The sequence below is a fragment of the Lissotriton vulgaris genome, unplaced genomic scaffold (assembly GCF_964263255.1).
Source record: "Lissotriton vulgaris unplaced genomic scaffold, aLisVul1.2 SCAFFOLD_971, whole genome shotgun sequence".
Classification (NCBI taxonomy): domain Eukaryota; kingdom Metazoa; phylum Chordata; class Amphibia; order Caudata; family Salamandridae; genus Lissotriton; species Lissotriton vulgaris.
The window spans coordinates 25,464-48,228 of record NW_028255350.1 but is presented as its reverse complement, the minus strand read 5'-3'; the positions used below and the strand labels follow the sequence as shown (position 1 = coordinate 48,228).

At 43.5% G+C, this 22,765-nt stretch overlaps 1 protein-coding gene across 1 annotated transcript; it reads left to right on the top strand.

Moving 5' to 3' along the window:
• Positions 1-652: 652 nt before the first annotated feature.
• On the top strand, positions 653-20,984 carry LOC147659155 (interferon-induced protein with tetratricopeptide repeats 5-like). Its single transcript, XM_086951934.1, has 2 exons — positions 653-689; positions 17,164-20,984. Exon 2 carries the CDS (start codon positions 17,168-17,170, stop codon positions 18,458-18,460), a length of 1,293 nt encoding a protein of 430 aa, XP_086808060.1. The 5' UTR covers positions 653-689; positions 17,164-17,167; the 3' UTR covers positions 18,461-20,984.
• The last annotated feature ends 1,781 nt before the right edge of the window (positions 20,985-22,765 follow it).

Sequence of the window (22,765 nt, the reverse complement as noted above, 5' to 3'; positions counted from 1 at the left end):
GTGAAACATTCTCAGTTCGGCCTACACAGTCTTTTTCCCCACCTGGGCCTCTGCACGTTTCTGGGTATCACATCCTAACATGAGCAAAGCATTTTCGTTCATTAGGCCTTCATCATTATAGAAAAATACATTTGCTAAACACATTCACTAACATAAACACTTCTATCACGTTATATGAATACAATAATGAATTTCTACTAAAGCATTTTAATACATACATGAATTATTGAGCATCTCTTAATTGAATTAGTATTTCACTGCAAACAATATTTCTAGATTAACGTGGCATTAGTACTTTCAAAACACTCTACGTTACTCTATGTAAATTCTGGCACATTATTTCATAGCTCTACATCACATTTAAACATGATTATAATCCTTTATATATGAGGGTGCTGATTACTCATGAATATGGTACACCCCTACAATTTCTAACTCAGTTTTGCGCTCTCTCATAAGCTACCAAACCGGGCTGAGGTCTGGGAATGACAACTTTCAGTTTCCCAGGAATAGAAACAATGAATGAAGTTACACCACAGTTGAGACAATTGAATGCAAATATTAACTTTCAACCAAGGGGAGGAGTCTGAGCCATTCCTCAACCTTTAACAAACATATATATACAGGTCACAGGCGATACTTCTATCTTCTGTAAAAAGAAAAGCGGCTGCAAAGAGTTGCAAAGAGAGGTAAGCTTCAAATGTTATTTTGATTTTTCTTGCTTGCTTTTGTGACCGTTTCACCTTTGGTACTCCACTAGTTTCAGGACTCCAAAACAAGAATGGGACTAGGAGGGAACTTTAAAATCTGTCCAAGGAAGCAGTCACGGCTTCATGGAATAGATCAAAACTCAACAAAGCACAGGTGGCATTTTAAACATTCACCTTTGTTGACATTCGGAGACTTCCATCACTGTCACCTGGTAAACTCCAGTGCAGTGTGAACTAAAAACTATCCATATAACAGAGTTTTTCTTCATGCAAGGTCCATGGTACACAGCACTGTTGAATAAAAGACTTTCCGACGTCCCCCTATGTCTGAATGTCAGCTGCACCAGCCGCAATATTCATTTATGTTCTTAGTAAAGTAGACCATTGGCATCACTCATACTGCATTCCTACAGAAGCTTAATAAGTAAAGGTTATATCTCCTGCAGAGGCTGCACTCATACCTCACAATTAACACCTCCCTGATACACAGCACAGGTCGGAAGAGCTGTGCAGTGATTGACTCCCGCTGTTTCCAAGCTGTGCTGCCTGCAGTTCCTGTATTTATTCTGACAAAAATGCAAGTTATAGGTATCACAGTTGAATTAATCTGGGATGTTTCTAATATGTTTGTCACACATAGAATGCATACAAAACGCAGCAGCCAGACTCACACTCAGGCTCCCACCCTGCACACACATCACATCAGACCTCAAAGAGCTCCACTGGCTCCCTGTTCACAATCACACTCGCTTACTTTAACAGCTGTATCAGTTTCCAATCCCCGACCATGAACCTGTGTTAGGCCGACCTTCTGCCAACTGAAATGCTCTGCACTCACATAGTCAGGGCCGGCAGCTACACCTTATTGTCACTCACACCCAAAAACATTGCCTGGAACAACCTCCCTCTGCACATCAGAGCCACCTCTCCAGTCCATAGATTCCACAAGAAGCTGGAGACATGACTCTTCACCTCGACCTCAGACTCAGCCAGCCCAGTGCCCTCTCATCTAATGCCTGGATACACTCCTGAGTGGAATGTGCGCTCTACAAAGGGTCAAACCATAACCTGTGATGATATAGTTCACATATTGACTGAAATTCTGAAATAAAAGTAAACTGCATAAGCTTGTTTATGGACTCGCTTTGAATCAGATTTTACCAAAGAATCACTGCACTACTAGATTTGGTGTGCAAGCAATTGGTCGGATATGCTATGGAATATTAGTGTTCCAACTTGGAGGTAGCTGATTTCAATATAAAGTTGTGTGAGGCCTTACAAATAATTTTTTTCTGTGTAACTTGTTTTGGGTGTTTACCCCTAATTCCACCTAGTACTTAAAAAATGTATAATGTGAATTATATCAATCCAGCAGTGACACCGGTGACCCATCAAATCTTTGGACTTTCGAGATATTTAGGGTTATTGGCTGCCCCAGACTATAAAATATCTGAGTAGGTGGGCAAAACCTAACTATCATGCTGTGAAGATGCTGTGAAGATCTTCTCGTCAGCTCATTTCTCTGACCTTCTCTACCCAGCTCCATAAAAACATTGCTTTATGTTATGTTATCAGCATTTGTATAGTGCACACTCTGCAGTTGAAGCAGCATTGATATAGTTTAAGCTTTTTCAGTTTCCCACTTTTCGCAGTCCTCCTCTTGAATGAATGAATGAATTAGGTTTTTTTTTAGAGCACGACAGTTACTACTAGAGTGTCCGTCACTGAGGCAAAGGACCAGTGGGGGTTCTCCCATACCCTACAGCTTAAATGAGTGAGTTTTCAGAATCTTGCAGAAAGATTTCTTTTTGGGGATGCATCTGAGAGGAAGTGGGAGATTTTTTCCAGTATTTGACCACAAGAACCAAGCAGGCTGAACCTCACCATTTCTTCCGTTTGGTGAGGGTAAATATTAACAGCCTTGCTGACTGAGAACGTAGAGTTCTTTTGGGGCGTTTGATCCTCTTGCCCTCCCACACTCTCCCAGTGACCCTTACTTTCTCAATCTGCGAACGAAACCTTCTTCCATTGCTTGAGCCCGTCATTAAGCCTCTGTCAAAGCTCTCTTCCGCCTCAACATCTAGCTCTACCAATTTCACCTGTGCCACCCATCGGCCCTCCCCATAACTATTCTCAGTCTGTACTCTCTCCAAGAAAACTCTTATTTGCCCACAAATTTCTGCTGCCCTATTGATCTTCTTTCCTGATTTCCTAGCCTAATACATGACCCTACTCTCTGTCTATGTATGTGTTTAGGTATGTATATGTCTGCATTTTTTTGCTGAATGATACTGGTGTTAACTGACTCTGACTGTACCCTGGGCTCTTCTAACCAGGCCCAAGGCCAGTGCTATGTGTAAAAGGGTACATGTAATAGGGTACCCTTACAATTGGTATTGACAGACCCTATAAGTCTTTAGTATATATTAGGGCAAGGGGTTTCAAACTGCCTATAAGTCCCTAAAAATAGAGCATCGAAGGGTAGAGGCAAGCATAGTTCCTGCTCTTGCATGTGTGCACTGCTGAGTGCATGCTGTCATTCTAAAGACACCCTGGCTTTGAAGACTGTCTTTAAAAGTAAAATTGTGTGCAAACTCGACTTTGGTGGTATGGCACTTTAAAAGTGATAATCTACCTTGTGTTTACATGTTAGGTACTCCCAGGGTCTCCCCTTGGTGTCCCAGGGGTGGGGGGGGGGGTCATGCAACTATAAGCAGGGGCCTTATAAAAGATGATTATATGCCGTGGTGAGGGTAAACTTGCCTGTTTCATTTTTCCGAATTTTAGAAGCGTAGCTACATAGGCTAATATATAAAATTGCAATATATTATTTAGTTATAAATATTGCTAAGAAATAAGTTAAATATTATTCAAGTACTTAAAAGATTGGCGTTGATAAATGCAACAACTTTCCACTGTTGAATTTGTCAAAACTAATATAGAAGGGACGTTATGGAAATTTCTCTTCTGTAAGCCAAAGTCCAGCCTTCTAACGGTCTCTGCTGATTGGTCAGCCTTGACAGGCTTTGCCAGGTTTCTTTGATTAGGTGATAAGTGGCCTGGCTAGAGCAGAGGTTATCTGATGGAGAACGCACTGAAGCTGAAGAGGATGGATCCTGCAGAGGGGACTGGGTAAATCAAGCTGAGCTCAAAGAGAGAGCAGATCAGTAAGGAATGACAGGCGTACCTACCTCCACATCCTGTGTTCCAACCAGATGGCAGGTTTACAACAGGAATTTGTAAAGGTCAAGGGAGGCAAGCTAATGGAAATGAGCCCCCCTGTGGGTTAGTTTGGCTAGCTCTTACTCCTCTGGAGAGAATTTATCCAGTCATTGGAAGGGCTGGTGCAGAGAGCAGAAGTATTGTTACTGCAATGTGATGTGGTGGTCTTTAAAAGTTGTGTCTTTAGCTCTTTATGAAGTTGAAGAAGGCTTGGGAACAGTCTTGATGTATAGAGAAATGTCTTTGCAGATTCTGGGTGCACAAATGGAGAAGCCCTGATTTTCTTGTGCACACTTTTCCGTCTCCAGTCTGAAGGTGACTTGGCAGAGAGCATGCATGCAGTGAACCATCAGAGATGGTGATCTTGTCTTTAACACCTTCCACGCTCATGACGAGCTGGGCTCGTCATGGCGTAGCCTCCTCGCACGCTGATGCCGAGCCCAGCTCGTCATGAAGCATGGGATTTTGAAAATCTGAGCATGCGAGCAGAATTCTCTGAGCGCGGATGCGGTTAAGATAAGCAGGGGTGCTGGTCAAGGTGGTTTTGTAGATGATGATGGTGCAGGCTTGCAAGGTTAGCCTGGAGAAGTGCATTGGAGTGGAATACACTTGATGAGACATGCTGCAGAGTGCAGGATGCCCCACAATGGGCCAATGAGGATTCTGGGATACAGAGGAGTATGATGTTTACCCCATCAGGATGCAACAGAAGGAGGACTTGAATGGCAGTTATTAAACCACTTTCTTATTTTTAGTTTAGATTGGTGGTACCTGGCTATCTATCTTTTCTTCCTGATGATGCCATGGAAATGAACTCGTCCATATTTTTGAGCGAGGTTTGGACTAGTTGTTGCTTTTTGTTCTTGACAAATAATAGAAATTCTATTTTGGTGATGATACACTTCAAGTGGATTCTGGACATTAAGCTATGGATGACATACAAGCAGTGTCCGAGAAGCTGAGTGTTTGGAGAGAGGAGAACTTTCAGTGGAGTTGTGCGTCATTGACATGTTTGTAAATTCTAGTCCTTTTATCAGTGAATAGAGTTCACGGGGCTCCATGTTGAGGATGAAGAAGATGAGAGGTAAGATGAATTCTGGAGATACTAAGCAGGTGATAGGTAGGTTCTTTGACCTAGAGGTGTACATGTGAGTAAATTGAAGTTGGTTTGATAGTTGGAGGAGAACCACTGAAATACGCTGCTAGTGAATCCCAGTTGAGAATGCAGTGTGAGGAAGAGGGTAGGATGGAATATGGTGTGAAAGGTGGCTCAGACATTGAGCAATTTGAGTGGGAGGGCTTATCATTCTTTGACATCCACGGAGCATTTCTGATATGGATCGTAACTGTCTCTTTGCTGCAGCGTTATCTGGAGCAGGGTTGGTAGCTGCGCAGCGGGTTGGTTGGTGTTGATATGAACATAGAGTTGAACATAGACTGCCTTTACAATGAATATGATGATGAAGGGTAGGTTAGTAATAGGCCATAGGCTGGCCAGGTCTTCAGGGTATAGTGTGGATTTCTTAAAAAGATGGAGAGTCTGGTATGTCTTGAGAGCTGGAAAGATGCCTTGTGTGAAGGAGGCATTGTGAGTAGAGATGAGAAAGCTTCCCCAGAGAGGATTTTGATGAAGGACAAGGGTAAGACATCATCTTCATACACTGAGTGACTAAGAGTGCCAGCAAGATCTGTGAGAAACCCGCCCTCTTTTTTTTTCTCTATCATGTCTCAGACATCTCCTCCCAGACTTCTCCTCACCATTCTTCTTGACCAAACATCAGAATAAACCCTTTTCAGCACCTTTTATTCATCCTTTCATTACCCAATCCCTGTCTCATTCCTTCTATATCAAACCTGTCAGATCATCTTTACCCTACCTCACCCTTCATCTCACAGCATTTATGACTCACCTTACTCCTATCCCTAGCATCTTCTAGCATGCTTAGCTAGTGCGTCGTTGTGATGATTGACCTGTTGTAGCACCAAGGATCCTCCACACTCCTATTCTGACAGAGCTTAAGGAAAAATTGTCAAGAATGTGCAACAGTGGAAGAGGAGACTCATGCCGGGCTCTGGGACAGTGAAAGATGGAGGTTCTATATGTCTCAGTGGCGGTGGAGGATGCAGGGCTGCTGTGGCTACATTTACTGTGAATGAGCCAATCATCTTTTGCTGTGCTCTGTATCCGAGTTAAAAGCCCTCTACTGCATTCTGCACATGGATGAAAAACATTTTACAGTGTCGTGACCCAATGAAAACACATTCTTCTATCTATTTACTATGGCCCTTCACTTACCTTTATGGCAAGCTAATGATCTCTGCTCCATTTCCGCTCATTATTGGTCCAGTTTTAATTCCATGGAGGCAGTCAGAATTGTCAGGAGACAGAAAGTTGCAATTGTTTTTGACTCTAAACTCTTATTCCAATTTCAGCATGAGCACCATGGCTGAGATGGAGGTGCAGAGGGGGCGGAAATGTGTGAATGTGTCAGAATGGTAAACTTCTCTGATGACCCAATTTCAGGGCATTTGAATGGCCTGCCTGGGTTCTAAAGCAGACACCCATTGTGAACTTACTAGGATACTAAATGGTCACTTCTAATTCCCTTATTCAAAGTTTGAGGTAATTCCAATTTGGCTGGAAACCAGATGTATGCAAATTTGCATTGATCATGCTCCAATAGGAACAGTCAAATCCAAAATGCCAGCTCTTGTCCCAACAGCACAAGCAACAATGTACCAGTTTTGACCAAGCTGCACCTCGTCGGTGAGGTATAGTTTGAGTCCAGTGGCACAAAGGAGCACAGGACCCACGCCACGGCATAGCTGTTGCACTCAGTATACCACACTTAACAAAACACAAAGCTGATGGTGGAATTCTTGCAAATATCTCATCCATTTTCAGTTACTCGGGTCGAATTCCAGTCCACCATTTTTCACCCACTATCCCACAGCAGACTGTAGGAAGATGGCCATGTCTGCTTATGCTCATGAGGGGGGTCTCATTTCTGTACTCACCTTTATGTGATGTGTGGTTTGTGGCGCACTAGCAATATCTTTGGACACACTATTATTACAGCAACATATTTATGTCACCTGAAGTGCATTTATTTTCTGTTGAATATTTCCCCAGACGTCTTTCTTGGTACTTTGGTCGAACGCAGTGCCCATTTTCCAAAAAGCTAATCGGTGCCTCTGTAAGGAACAAAACCAGGGATCACAATACAAATAGGTATTCAGAGAGAGGGGCTAGAATGTAGCAATGGCATCGGTGTAGCCACATTTCTCACAGAGCAGGAACCATCTTCATCAAATAATGAGCTAGTTGGTATATATGTAGCTTGTCAGGAATCAAACGTATTACAAAATGTGGAATTAGTGAATACAATTGCTTTTACGGCATGTATACAAATAAAAGCTCTTTACAAATTGTGTTTATTTGCTTCTTGAATAGTAAGTGTCTGAACCTGTAAGAACTGTCTAACCTGAGGGATAAGCTGACGCTTAAAACCTGTCATTGAAAAATATGTGTAACTTCATTTTTTCATCTTTTCCCTTCCAAGTAGATTAGCTGTCTTGGAATGCTGACATTAACTCCTGTTCTTTGCCTGCAATCTGCATGAAGATAAAACCTCAAGCAAAGAAATTAAACATGTATGCCAGCAATGGGAGAAACTGGGGCTCAGTTGGTCTAGTAGTCCCCTTTTGCCAGATCTTACCACCTCACTTGTGTCATAGCCCCTCATGATCACATCCTTGACTCCAACCCACAATTGTTTCACAAGCAATTACCACCTTACAACCCTACATCCTGAATAGAGAGCAATTGTGGTTACCATTGTGACGGGTGGTGTTAAAGGGGTAGGTAGGGTAGAGGATATACAGCCCTAACAAGTACCAAGCATAAGGCGTTAGATGCATTTCAGTGTGGTTGTCTGCATCACCACACTGAAACAGTGCCTCCTCAGGGCTAAGTAATCATACTCCAATACTGCCTGATTTAAACAAAAGCCGGTGTGGTCTGGAGTAGCAGCGTGCTGTGGGTAGGAAGCTGGCTCTGCATATACTATATCAATGTAAGGTATCGTTTGCACAGAGTCCAGGGAGTCCCCAGAGATATAGCAGAGGATAAATTAGACCAGTACTAACAGCTCTCCTTGTGGTAGTGTGGTCAAGCAGTTAGTGTTATCCAGAGGGTGTGTGTCAGGATCCCTGATTCACAAGTTGCGACAATCACCCATGTACCGGCTTGTCAAGGCAAACTAAGACCAATGGTGAGTACCTGGGCTGAGAGGTTCAGGTTTTGGAACCTTAAGATGGCCGCCGGTTTGCGCCGCGGTCAGCGGTCCAGTGTTTAACTTTCCAAGCAACGGAATCCAGGTGAGGCGCGCGATGACATGAAACTGCGAACTTCACTAACGGCGTTCCCCGAAGAGGAAGTGAAAATCAGAGAGTTTGAAGTTTGGTTAAATGAATCGTTATTTTGGGAGTAGTGAAACAGAAAACCCTTAAAATCTTAGTCCTGGTTGACGTTAAGAGCGAGTCACGTTTTACAGAGAAGCGACTAACTTCTTGACTGATTATCGGAAGAGAAACCCTGTTAGAGAAAACCCGAAGAACTTTAGTGCTGCTGCCTACGGAGTCGAACGACAACTAGGTTGGTTGCATAATTCATCAGAGACCAGCGAAGAACGTCGGTAACCTGTCAAGAAGAGAAGAATAGAAACGCAGATAAGTGACAACTTAAAATACCTGAGCTCAGTAAAGACATTCCGTATTTAAAGACTGAAGTAATTCACCCTGTGATTGTTAAGAGCAAATTTTCACAGTTAATGGTCATTGAACAGGAAAGAACGGATGGTGAAATTCCTGAGGAGAATACATAAGAGACAGAATTAGTAAAGCCTACTTGAGGAAGGTTAACCTGAATAAATGAAGTAGCGAATAATAAGAAAAGGATTTACAAGAAGACAGAAGAAAGAATCTAAAATAGTGGAGTTTATAGACAGGCAGAGAGTGAGTAATAAAAAGAGAGAATAATTTAGGATAAACCAAAGTGTAGGGAGGCTAACATATAATATCATTGTGAATTGCATCTCTCTTTCCCGTGGGCTGCTAAACTGACTGAGGCTCATGTTAATACCATTCTAGCAAAACATCTCCATTCTGCGAATATTTTAGATCCCTCGCAGAATGGTTTTAGGCCCGGTCACAGCACCGAGACTGCGCTCCTGTACATGGCTGAACATCTTCGCATGTTGGAGGATTCCGGCCACACGCCGGCACTTGTGCTCCTTGATCTAAGTGCCGCTTTCGACACTGTCTCCCATGACATTTTACTCCAACGTCTGGTTGAGGCAGGGGTGGATAAGCTGGCTCTTGAATGGTTTAGATCCTTTCTCTCTGATCGCTCCTTCAGGGTCATCACTCCCCCCTTCGAATCCAAACCACATGCGATTGCCCAGGGAGTTCCTCAGGGATCGGCTTTAAGCCCCACCCTATTTAATCTTTATGTTCAGCCGCTAGCTGCTGTCGCCATGCGTGGGAACCTTTCCATCGTGCCCTACGCAGACGACACGCAGCTGGCGGTTGCGATTAGTGGGGCCTCCGATCTCGAGGCAGCTAAGTTCCGTGAGGGACTTATATCTGTGGCCCACTGGATGAATGATAATTTTCTGCAATTGAACGCTAAGAAAATCGAGGTGCTCACTGTGGGGAAACATATTCATCTGTGGGGCGATAGCTGATGGCCACATGAGCCCGGTCCTACCCCTACCCCCGCCACTGAAGTTAAGAACCTTGGGGTATGGTTTGACTCCCAACTGAGCTTTTCCACTCATACTAAAAAGACCGCTGCATCATGCTTTGTGATTCTGCGTCAGCTTCGGTCCACCTTCAAATACTTTGACGCTCCCACCCGTCAACTCATCGTACAAGCCATGATTTTGTCTAAATTAGACTATGCTAGCTCTCTTTTTCTTGGAGTCAATCAGGCTGAGCTCTCCCGTCTCCAACGCGTCCAGAACGCTGCCGCCAGGGCTCTGGTTGGTTTGCCTAAATTCTGCTCAGCTAGGAGAACCATCTTCAATCTCCATTGGCTTCCGGTGGCACAGAGAATAAAGTTTAAATCTTTGATTTTGACATTCAAAATCCTTAAGCTTTCTTCCCCTCAGAATCTGCAGCAACTCATTTCCCCTTACGTCCCAGCTCGTTCTCTGAGGTCCTCTGCTCTCCACCTCGCCATAGTTCCTCGTTTCAAGAGATCCAGGATTGGCGGTCGCTCCTTTCGAGTTCTTGCCGCCAAACTATGGAATTCCTTGCCTGTCCACATTCGTGCCATTGATGAGCTCCTTGCTTTTAGGAAGGCTGTCAAAACCTTTCTCTTCCCCGTAGCTCCTTAGTTCTGCTGTTGTTGTGTTGTGTCTTCCACCTTCTATCCGTTTTTTTGTTCTGTACTAGCGCCAGGACGCCCCTTCGCTGGGGCATCTGTGCGCTCAATAAATCCGGATGACATAACATAACATAACATAACATAACATAACATAACATAACATAACATAACATAACATAACATAACATAACATAACATAACAATTGCAGGATAATAAAGAAAGAAACATCCAGCTGTGTCCAGAGCTAAATCCAAAACCGAAGAGAGGGCAAAACTCTTGTAAACAATGGTAGGTGAGAGTTAGAGATAATGGTAGGGGAAGAGTAGAGAGAGGAAGGTATCGTTTAAGGCTAAATGTTATTCTTTTCGCAGAGTTCCCGCCAGTATTGGTCTGCAGGTCGGACTGACGAGCGGAGCCATTCAAGAGGATTTCTTCTTTGTCATTTATTATTTTATCCAATTTCCCCCTTCCCTCAGAGTAAATAGTTCGGAGTCTCGTATTTAATGAGCTCTGGGTTATTGGCTTTGGGTGGATTTGGGAGCCAGCATCTCTGTTCCCGTGCAGTTTACAAAGAGGATCCTTTTCAGTCTGACAGTGTGTTAACCACATCGCTGCTAGAGATTTTCACCTGCTGTGCTGGACAGCAATAAAAACCGGTGTGGTCATGACGAGCAGAGCTCGTCATGAGCACAGGAGCACTGTGCTGCATGACGAGCTGAGCTCGTCAAGAGCATGGAAGGGGTTAGGCAGTTATTGTATTCACTCAATCAAGGCTGATGGTACACACTCAGAGACTGAATCCAGAACTAATTAGGTTAGTATAAAAAGGTATACTCATATTTTATGTTTTTTGTAGAACCAAGCAGGACTTGGCACAGGCAAGTGAGAAATACTTTCAAATGCAGAGCTGTACACAGAAATACATCTGTGGATTGTATTGGAATAGTTTACAGGTTTGTATTACTTTTAAAACAGTTTAAAATACAGTCAGATTACTTTTGATTACTCTTGGACTATTTTTCAGTTACTTTCAGGACTTGAGGTGATATGCCGAGATATCACACACTGGATGATGTCACTTGCAAGTAAGTACGACAATTCTTAAGTTAAGACACAGTTACTTTCTTTTCATACAAAACAGTAGGTCAACAGAAAGTTGATAGGAACTAAACTAGTAACATTGGTTCCTATGGGTAAAAGAGTGTTAACGGTTCTCATGCAAGCAAACAACTTATGAGTAGGAGTTTTGGGGATTAGGACCAATGTTCCCCAAGGTCCAGTTGGACACTCAGTTGGCACCACCAGCGGCAGGCAATAAGGCGACCGGGTGCAGAGTGCAGGGCCCAATGTTGGCCAAAGAGGCAAAAGGGGTCTTCGGTCAGGACTGCCAGTGAGCAGACCATTTGGCTGTGGGAGCTCTGCTCCTGAGGTAGGGATCAGCACTGCAGGGCCAACTATCATCACAGGTGCTGTACTACCAGTGGCACTGTAGTGTAGTTCCTATTTTCCCAATAGGCTCTGCGCATTGGAATAACATAAACAGCAGTGTAGACGTAGGACTGAGGTCATCTAGGTCTCTACTGACTATGTTAAACTTAATTTAGGTTTGCGCCAGCTAGCTCAGAGGTCACTGGAAACTTTCTTGAAAGAAGAGGGAGGGATAACCTTCCCTCGCTCAGACAAGAAGGGATTCAGTTTCCGACAACTGCATAAACATGACAACTTTACTCCCTCAGAATAAGAGTATATCTCTAGAGTCGTGTGAAAACAATAGACAGATATTTCACTCAGTCAGCAGTGCATACTTAGTTTCACCAGAATGCAGAGAAATAGAGAGACAGCGTTTTCAATAAAAAGGTGTTATTTATTGAGCAGTCTTCCTTCTCATGCAAGAGAAATGAATTGCCACAATTGCAATACTTAAAGTAAAGTAAAGTGCGTACATTAAAAGTAGTATTATGAAATAATACTGTAAAAGCATTGATACGGTTTCTTAGCCATATGATACTTTAAAATGGTTAAAATATATACATACATAAATACATTGACTAAAAGGCTCAACTGGTGCTTCTAACTACGCCTACCCCGGTGTACCTGACCTAAGCCTAATACGTGGGAGGGGACAAGTAAGTAGCAGTGTTAAGTTAAGTTGGTTAAGATAATTTTGCCAAGAATCTGCATTAAGAATTCTCCTAAGGGTTTAGTCAGCTCCGTACCTTGGTAATAGAATGTGGGAGGTCTGGTATCTGCAAGGGTAGGCTGGAAACACCGGAGCTGGATTTTCTCGGCTGGAGAAAAAGACAGCGTCTCTCTCAGTGCGTCAAACAGGAGGGGCGGCTTCCGCGGGCACTCGCATCAGCTGGGCTCTCGGGCAAGTAGATGGCCGCTCTGCTCCAAACCCCTGTGTCTTTGCTTAAGGCAGCTGTTGGTATTTTATACCTGAAAGGTGCCGGGTTTGACGTAAGGTTGGACATAAGACGTCACCAAGAACTAACAGTTCTTGCAGGACTTCAGGAGTTCTTGTTCAAATCAAAACAAAAGCAGGGGGGGTTTTCCCGGGCTGCTGGAGGCTTGGTTCGTTTAAAGAACGCGTTGTGCTTTCTAGGAGTCGATGGGAGTAGCCATGCTGTGCTTTGGATTGCATGGGCTATTACTGAATATGAATCTGATTCTTATGCCTTTGTCAGGACATTATTGATTATAACCTCACAAGGGCATAAATCGGGAATATCGAATTAGGATCCTAGATAAGAACACAACAGCACAGGGGCAGCCAGATGCAGAGTGCCAAGGAGATGTTGTGTACTCTGTAAATTCCAATGGAGATCTCCGGTTTGGAAAAGATGCTGCAATCTCGGTCGGGGAGACTTCCTGAAGGTGACCACTGGCTGAAGAGGTAAGTTGGGTTCTTGTGGGATGCCTGGGCACTGTCCGTTGGGCCACCCAAGAATGTAGGGCATCAGGTGCAGGGGTTTTCTTTTGGCGTTGGGTCATCTTACCAGCTTCGGTCTCTGTTGTGGGAACCCTACAGGTTGAGACTGCAGGCATTGGCTTGACGCTTCAGGGAGGTCGGGAATCACCAGATCCCAGGTCAGGATCGCTGGGGAGACATCTTGTAGTGTTGGGCCACATGAACTCGGGCTGTGGGCATCGGGTGCAGAGTGGTGCAAAATCGCATGGGCGCCTGGATCTGTATTCTGGGGCTGAGTCTTTGTTGAGCAAATCCTGTGCTCACAGGAGACAGCGTCTTTAAGATGGGTGCATAGCAGGTCCTCTGGGCTCTGGGGATTGCTGGCTGCTGGACACACCGGGGTTCCGCTGTAGGCAGGTCTGAGTTGGGACCGGACAATAGGGCTGGGGACAAAGCAGTTGGTGTCCTTTTCTTCGGTCCTTCTTCTTTCTTCCTCAATCTGAGTAGGCAATTTTCAAGGTGGCCTTTAAATACTAAATTTCGAAGTGTTCAAAGGGGTGTGCAGTTTGGCACCAATCAGTGCCCTCCCGGGGGTGAGTGCACCACCTATTATGCCACCCTCAAGTGGGAGGGGAGCATGAGCATTTTCCTAATTGGTTGGTCCCATCATCTTCAAGATGGTGGGACTGAGATGTGTGCTTAACCTTGCCTCCCCCACCTAGGGCAAAGGTGTGCACCCTTCTCCTCCAAACTTAGTTTTCTTGCAGATTCTCCTGCCTAAAGTGGAGGTCAGATCGGGTGGGAGCCAGTTGCTGGGGGCAGTAGAAGGCAGTAAAAGAAGGGGACAGCTTACAAAGGTGACAGGCCTTTGAAGCTTCCTCTTCATGGATCCAGCCCATCCTGGGGGAGGAGGCATGACATCTCTTCCTAGGATGAGCTTTGTTTTGGACCCAGAGAGTGGAGGCTCTCTACCCAGGGTTCCATAAACCTGTCTGGTGCTGGCGTATGGCGAGAAGCTATTCAGGAACCTGGGCTGGTCGTTTTTCAGGGGGCATCTCTAAAATGCTCTCTGTGTGCATTTTACATTAAATCCCCCGCGGGCATCAGTGTGGGTTGAGTGTGCTGAGACGATTGCTACTAAACTTCCCTGTGTTCAGTAAACCCTTTATGGAGCTGTGGAATTAGTAATGACCAACTTCCAGACCTCTATGGGCCCGATTCACAGAACTAACTTAAGACAAAATCCTAGACATACTACTTTTGGTATTCACAGAAGGCATATAGTAGTAGTAAAGTTAGGATTTTGTCTTACGTCTGTCTTCAGTCTTTCTTAAGTCTGTCCTAAGTTTGTCTTAAGTTTGTCTTAAGTCTGTCTTATGTCTGTGTTATGTTTGTCTTAAGTCTCTCTTAAGTCTGTCTTAAGTCTGTCCTACGTTTGTCTTAAGTCTGTCTTAAGTCTGTCCTACTACTTTTTATGTTCAAATCTTTTTATTATGGCCCCGCAAGCGGGGTTATCTTGATAGGGACATAAACACAGCGGTAAGCCTACAACCCTGCCAGGGCCGGCCGCGTCAAATAGAATGCAAATAGAATGCATAGAAACAAAGTAGGGACGCAATAATAATACAACCTTCAGTTATAGTGGGATGCCTACAACCCAGAAGGGCCGGCCGCGCGCTTCTTCGTTATCTGCGCATGTAACAGTCACTGTCATTGATCGCTCAGCCCCAAGGGCCAGGTACAACCTAGGAACAAGAACTGGCGAGTCCTTAGGACCAAACGGGTCCAAACAGTAGTACAGATCCAATAGAGGAAACAGCAGTGGAGAACAGAGAGAGGGAGGAAGTAAAGAGGAAAGATCGAAGGGTGAGGAAAGAGTAGAGGTCGCAGGGCCCAGGGGGGTAAGGTCAGCTCGTCTTATTGCATTTAGTAGTAGTAAAGTTAGGATTTTGTCTTAAGTTTGACTTAAGACAGGCCTAAGACAGTCTTAAGACAAACTTAGGACAGACTTAAGACAGACTTAAGACAAACTTAAGACAGACTTAAGACAGACTTAAGACAAACTTTGGACAGACTTAAGAAAAACTTAGGACAGACTTAAGACAGACTTAAGACAGACTTAAGACAAAATCCTAACTTTACTACTACTAAATGCCTTCTGTGAATACCAAAATTAGTAAGTTTAGGATTTTTACTTAAGTTAGTTCTGGGAATCGGGCCCTATGGGTTTACTGCACTTACAATGTCTAAGAATGGACTTAGACACTGTATTGGTACAGTGCTCATGCAAATGGACCCTCATCTGTGGTCTAGTGCACCCTGTTAGAGGAGTGGCTTACCTAGGCCACAGGCAGTGGATTGCAGGCATGGCGCACATGGTCAAGACGGATTGGCATACGGCTGGATCTAAATTGTGGTGGCATGGTGAGCAAATGAATGATGGATTTAACCCAGATCTATTGACTGGGGGTAAATGTTTGATTTGCTCTGCAGTCCGTCCATCATATGTGTGTCTTTTGCTTTCTCACCCTAAGTGCGCCAGGTATGCACAGACATAGGTCCCAGGCTCACTGTGTTACTGGATTCAAGCTAGCCTGGTTGATGAGAGGTGATGGCCCGAAACCGTTCCCAGGATGCTTGTTTCCTGTCCAGGGAAGACATGGCTAGGCAGTTCGGGCTGGATTGTTCCCAAGAGGCTCAGGGTCAAGACTCATTTGCATATGGCTGGGTCTAAACTGGGGTGGCATGGTGAGTAAAGAATAATGGATTGAACCCAGATATATTGACATGGGGGGAATGTTTGATTTGCTCTGCATTCTGTTCATCATCTGCGTGTCTTTTGCTTTCTCGCCCTAAAAGCGCCGGGTATGCCCCGACGTGAGCCCGGCTCACTGTGTCACTGGATTCAAGCTAACCTGTCTGATGAAAGGTGATGGCGTGAAACCGGTCCCAGGATGCTTGTATCCGGTCCATGGAGGACTTGGCCTGGTAGTTCGGACTAGACTGTCCCCTTGAGGCAAAGAGTATAGACTGAATTGCATGTAGATGGGTCTAAACTAGGGTGGCTTGGTGAGCAAAAGAACAATGGATTTAACCCAGGTCTTTTGACTGGGGGTGAATGTTTGATTTGCTCTGTATTCTACCCATCATCTGTGTGTCGTTCACTCATAATTACACTGCCATTATGAAATTGTTACTTATAGCAATCTGAAACCTTGGCACCTATGAGGTTTCAGGATCCTTCAAGATGCTATGCGCGAAGACACTTTGTTCAAGAAGTAGCAGTTTTTTGTATGCACTGAATATAAATGCCATTTCGTTCATTCATTCTTCGTATATTTTAAAAATTGGCAGACTCAGATTATGTCAACAAATTGCGTTTTGGTCTCTGTCTTTGGGATCTCATGCAGTGAAAGGCACTGACTGGGTGCAATGCTTTTCCCTCCCATTGAGGCAAATCTCTAAACACTACAGGATAGGGTCGAGTTTACTTGATGTTTTAGAATATTCCATTAAGGTCCTGTTATTACTGCCTGGAAAATGCATTGATTGTTAACCAAATTATTTGTGTATTTGAGAAGTAAAATGCACAATTTGGCTCATATTTTTCTTTTTTACATTTCATATTCCCCACTGGCTCCATACAATTGTGTCCGGTATTCCCCCCCTGCCCCCCCCACCCCCACCCCCTCAGACCCCCATCTGTTTTAAACTTCCCCACCTGCCACTGCCCAAAGCAACTGAAACCAGCCTTCTTAACACCCATTCTCCTACTCACAGTCACATACACTTACCTGAAGGCAAAAAGAATGCCGCGCACAGATTGTGGAAAATAAATGAAGCACTGCAAAGCTGACAGGTCCAGCTGACTGATCCCAGGAAGTGATAAATGTATAACATGTTCTCCCTGACTCTCTTTTCATTGCAGTACCATGCCTTTGAAGGAGAGATTGGAGAAGCTTCAGTGTCACTTCACCTGGAGTCTTGAGGAGCAAGACAAAACTGATTTAGGACACGTGAAGCAAGGTCTCAACGTCAGAATTCAACACACGCCTTACAACAACCGTTCCACCTTTTACGCACTGCAGGCCTATATACACCAGCGGGAAGGAAGATACCAGGAGGCCCTTGAAAGTCTTAGGACAGCTGAAGAGTGTTTGGGAGAAGGTCAACAAGCCAGCTTGATAGGGCCTAAGTTGGTCATCTATGGTAACTATGCCTGGATCTACTATCATTTGTGTAACTATGAAATGGTAGAGCAATACCTCGACAAATCTGACACAATAAGTCAGTTCCTTTCTCATCCCTCTCAATCTACACCAACTATTCCTGAGATTAGTGGAATGATTGGTTGGTCCCTAATGGCGATTGGTTTTCGATACGGAGAGCGGGCAGCAAGCTGTTTCCAGGCAGCATTGTCAGAAAACCCCAAAAATGTGGAATTCAGTGCTGGGCTGGCTATAGCACTTTATGCAGTGGCCCAACGCAACGGTGCAGGCAGAGAACTGAAAGAAGAAGCAATTTCCAAACTTAGAGATATCATCCATCAAGAGCCAATCAATTATGAGTGTAGGGCCTACCTGGCTCTGCTGCTTGAGGATTCAGACTTTGGCCAAGCGCAAGAGCTCGCAGAAAATGTGGTGAAAAACAGTCGCGATCCTGAGGTCCTGAGGAATGCGGCACACGTCTTTCAGCAACAACATAATAACAGATGCTGTGACATCCTAAAGCAAGCCATTTCCGAAGTTGGAGATTATTCTCTTCTTCATAGAGACCTGGGCTTCATGTACCAGAGGCAACTCATAGAGAAAGTAAACATTTTGCCATCAGAAAAGGCTAGAGCAGCAATTATCCAGGCTCACAAACGTGCCATTCAATTGGATCCACATTGCATCTTTGCAAAAATTTCCTTAGCAGAAGCATATGGGTTGAATAACCAAGAGGCCTACCAGCAAGAGATATATGATAATCTAGAGAGGGAGCTCCCTAATGCCAGTGGGAAATGTCAACAAGCTTTTTATGTCAGCGTCGGGAGATTTCTACTCTACAAGAAACATTTGCTAAAGGATGCAGCCAACGTATTTGTAAAAGGTTTCAAAATGTCTTGTGAAACAAAGAGCAAAATTCACTGTAAATATGAGTTGTCAAAGATAGCCGGTTGGTTTGAGCGAGATGGCAAAATAGAAGAGGCCAAGGATCTCTCACAACTTCTCCAGGGGATCTAGAAGGGAAGAGATATTTTCTGGAAACAACAAAGTAGAGAAGATGCGACCATTAGAGGTAGTTATGGCCGCAGCAGATCAGAGTGCATGGGATCGAATTCTAAATGGAACTTTCATTGGAAAAGAAAAACAAAACCTTGGATACATAGAGCAGAACATTTTTTTTCTGAAATACTAGACCAATGAGAATAGGCTTAACTGAGAAGGTGATCTAGTGTGAGCTAATAACACAGGACCCAATGCACGATATATGTGTGCACCTAAATTGTACTTTGGTGCGCTAACAGGTGAATTTATGGCTGTAAGTTCTCATTACAGATTCACAGTATATGAGTTCACACTAATAAATACATGTGCTAATACGGAAATCTCTACCAGCAAGCCAGTGCACTGAAATCTCGGTGTGAGCAAATCCGCTTAGAGGGGCCCGTATGTGGGCTACTCTGTGAGGACTAACGCGCATAAGATAGCGAACCTCCACAAATGTATGGGCTTCTGCTATTCACAACTCTTTATAGGTGCTAGACTGATTGCTTCCCCCCCTGAACCTGGAGGACAGGAGTGAATAGGTTTTCTGGTTGGAAAGGGAGTAACATCCCAAAATTGGTGGTGGAGTACAAGGAATCATATCTCATCTCCACTGGAAAATGACTTTTCCTGTAGAAAAACATAAATACATTAGTAAAAATGTATTTTTTCACTATGACATGTCTATATATTTGAAAATGTTTACCCATGTAAAAACTTGTGTGAATCGGCCACAGTCACAGATTACTCTTGGAATTCTTTGAATGTTACAAAAAAGTCAAAAATGCAATCACTACATTAGCTTAATCCAATGGAACTACATTTCCAGTTTAATTTATGAATGAGACCCACAGATACCATATAAAACATACACAAATTATATCATATTAAAATATTATTGGGTTGTAAGAGGACGATGACAATACTTGCCATTGAAAGTTCTGCACCACGAATCATATTGTTATACAAGGAGATGTACTGAATACATTTACATCCGTGGAAACTTAGATTAATTCACACTGAACATCTGAGGAGAAAACATGTGTAGTGAGCCAATGTAAATTTTGAAACTCTACTGTCATGGGAGGATGTATTGTATGTTGTGTATTTTCCTAAGGTGTGATTTATAATTTTATGTATACACAATGTTTTACTACAGTGCTCTGATAAGTTTAGCATGAAGGATGTAAAATAGTATAAACAGAATTATACTAGAAGTTTAAGTTAATGTATCTGGTATTAAGGCATACAATTAAACTGACACAACATAAAGGTAAAGGTTAATACATGACTTAAGCATGTTAGAATAATAAATTGCACACTACTTAATTATTACAATTACTTATGAAAAATGATTTAAAATAAACAGAAACATGTTGACAGTTCCAGATTTAGCAATAAACTACAATAGGAAATTTCTCGACTACAGTCCACTTCAAAGCATGTGAAAACAGCAAATATTTCTTATTACTTTCCGCGGCATGGCGTATTTGTATGCACAGCTGCCACTGATACAACAAAACATTTTCGCTACAGGTGATGGAGCCGCTCCTATACAAACAGGATTTTGGAGAAATACATTTTATTGAGCACCCTGTACGCATATACTCTTTAAATACACAGTGGGTGCTAAACAAAGCGCCGTATCGAGGTAATGCCTGCACACTGAAAATGGATTCTTAGCATGAATCACTAGGGGCTAACGTTCAAGCACACATAAGTAGATGCACAGTGGGCTTGGAACTCACTTTTTTCTTATGCATCGTGTGTCACTTGCATATTTGCTCTGCACACTGTATATAAACACCTCCTGAGATTTGCTAAGCAATCTCCAGCCTGTTTCTTAGGTTTGGGCATGCAGTCTCCCAGATGGCTCATCTTGTTGGCTAGTTATTCACGATGAGCAGCTCATGGTACTTCATTTAGTCTTTTTGTTTTAGGCATCTAGCAATGTGCGCGTATACCAGCACTCAAATTCTTCCTAGTTTTTAAAGATAATATGGGCTTACTTAGGCTAGCCTGAAGTAGTTATACATAAAAGAAAAATTGAAATATAAGATCACACACAATATTTTTGCTTTTAGAATTACGGTCTCCTATCACCCGCTGGTCCTGATGAGGCCTTTGAAATCATACAGACCGAAACGCATCAACTCTATTTTGATTTAAAGGAGCCAACCTAGGATTAATTTTTATAATTGTTTATGCTGAGAAAAAAAGTAGGTGTCTTCTCTCTAGGCTATCTTGCATGTGGATTATATACCTTTGAAAGAATAGTTATAACCACTACTGATACATTGGTCCTAAATTGTGGCCATGATAGCTTAATAATATCTTATCTTTGTTTTGTGATTATAAATGTCTTGTGTTGTGGGGTCTAAATGTGATTATGTGATTTTTATAAAATTGTGTCCATCAATATATAACCCGTAATTGCACTATGAAAAGAGAAATATGGCAAACAAAAAATAAAATAAGTGAAAGGCTGAAAGCAAAGATATATATTTGTCAGTAATCATTTTATTTTTAGTAATTCTTCACATAGATTTGTTTTGTGATTCACAAACAGCTCCCTGGTTGGATAACTAGCCCTGCTTCTCAAGTTTTTTTTTCTTCGTAATCCTGCCGGCCGGCCGGATACTCTGTTAGTACTACCTCACAAATGAAGTGGGAGGGCACTAAGACAAAGCACAATACGCAAACAGTCTCTGGGTACAACGGGGAAGGATGCTTGGAAATTGGAATTAGGTGCAAAAGAAGTAGCTCACTAAAGTAATGGAGAAGCCACAGGTTAGAGACTGTTCAAGCAGTGCAGTGAGGTTGCAGAACCAAAGAAGAGATTCTGTAATAGAGAGAATTATATCAGTATGAGGTGTGCCTGGGGTGTAGGAATGCAGTCAGTGGGGAAGATGAGAGGTGGAAGTAAAGGAAGAAGAAGAGATGTTCAGCGCATGGATTACGTTTATGGTGCCGGCAGGAAGGATTATGAGAAAGGAAATGGCTGAAACTTGGGGTATTGACAACAGAAGATGTATTTTGGAAGGGAAGAGGAACTGTACAGGTCAGCAAGGGAAGAACGCAGGGGAGGAAAAAGTCATGGAGCGGGGGGGTTATAAAGAGCAGTTCAAGTGGGTAGAGTGGGCAGAGGTAGCATGAACAATAAGCATGGGGCAGACTAACAAAAGGTGAATTGGATAGGAATATTGAGTCTTTCATTTGTTGTTATATTATGCAATTTAGTATTGAATGGCACACCTTTTCACCCATGAGCGTATCCAGGTGCTGGAGCAGGAGCAAGGCCTGGTGGTGCTCCTAGTTGAACAGCCAGGCCTTCAGCTTCTTGCGGAAGTTGAGAAGTGGAGTGGCAGTCCTGATGTGTTCAATAGGTACATTCCAGTTGTTGATGCCGATGAATGACAAAGCGTGCCCTCCTTTCACGCTTCTGCAGATGTGGGAGATTTGTGTGAAGGATAGAGCGGATGAGAGTAATTGTCTAAAGGTTTGGTGGAGTTGGAATCGGTCATCGAGGTACTCTTGTCCTGGTTTGTGGGGGGCGTTGTAGGCGTGGATGAGCAGCTTGAATTTGCAGTATTTCTGAATGGGTAGCCATTTTAGGACGGCAAAGTTGTAAGTGATGTGGATGCTTCTGGGAATGACTAGGATGAGATTGGCAGCAGTGTTTTGGATGGGTCTAGAGATTTTGCATGAGTTACTTGGAGATGCCGACATAGAGTGTCATAGTATAGTCTTCTGGTGATGAAGGTCTGGGTGACCATGCATCTTGTGTGCGTAGGGAGCCATTTGAAAATCTTGCAAAGAATTCTGAGGATGTGGTAGCAGGATGCGACGGCAGTGTTGACCTGTTTGTTCATTGTGAGTTTGCTGTAAAGGATGATGCTGAGGTTTCTGGTGTGGTCTCTGGGAGTGGGCGTGGGACCCAGGTCAGGTGGCCATCAGGAGGAGTGTCAGGAGGAGCTCTTATGAAGATCAGGATCTCCGTTATCTCTGTATTCAGTTTGAGGCAGTTCTTTGTCATCCAGTTGGCCACATTGGCCATGCAGGTGGTGAAGTTGGTCCTGGTGGCGTTTTCATGTCGGTGAGAGAGAGAATGAACTGAGTGTTGTTCGAGTAGGAGGCAATGTTAATGCCATAGGTTGGAATGATGCAGGAATGAGGTGCCATCTACACCTTGAACAAGGTTGGGCTAAGGGAGGAGCTCTGGAGGACTCTGAAGACAAGTTTCTTGAATTCAGAGGTGAAAGTGGAGAGTCTGACTCATTG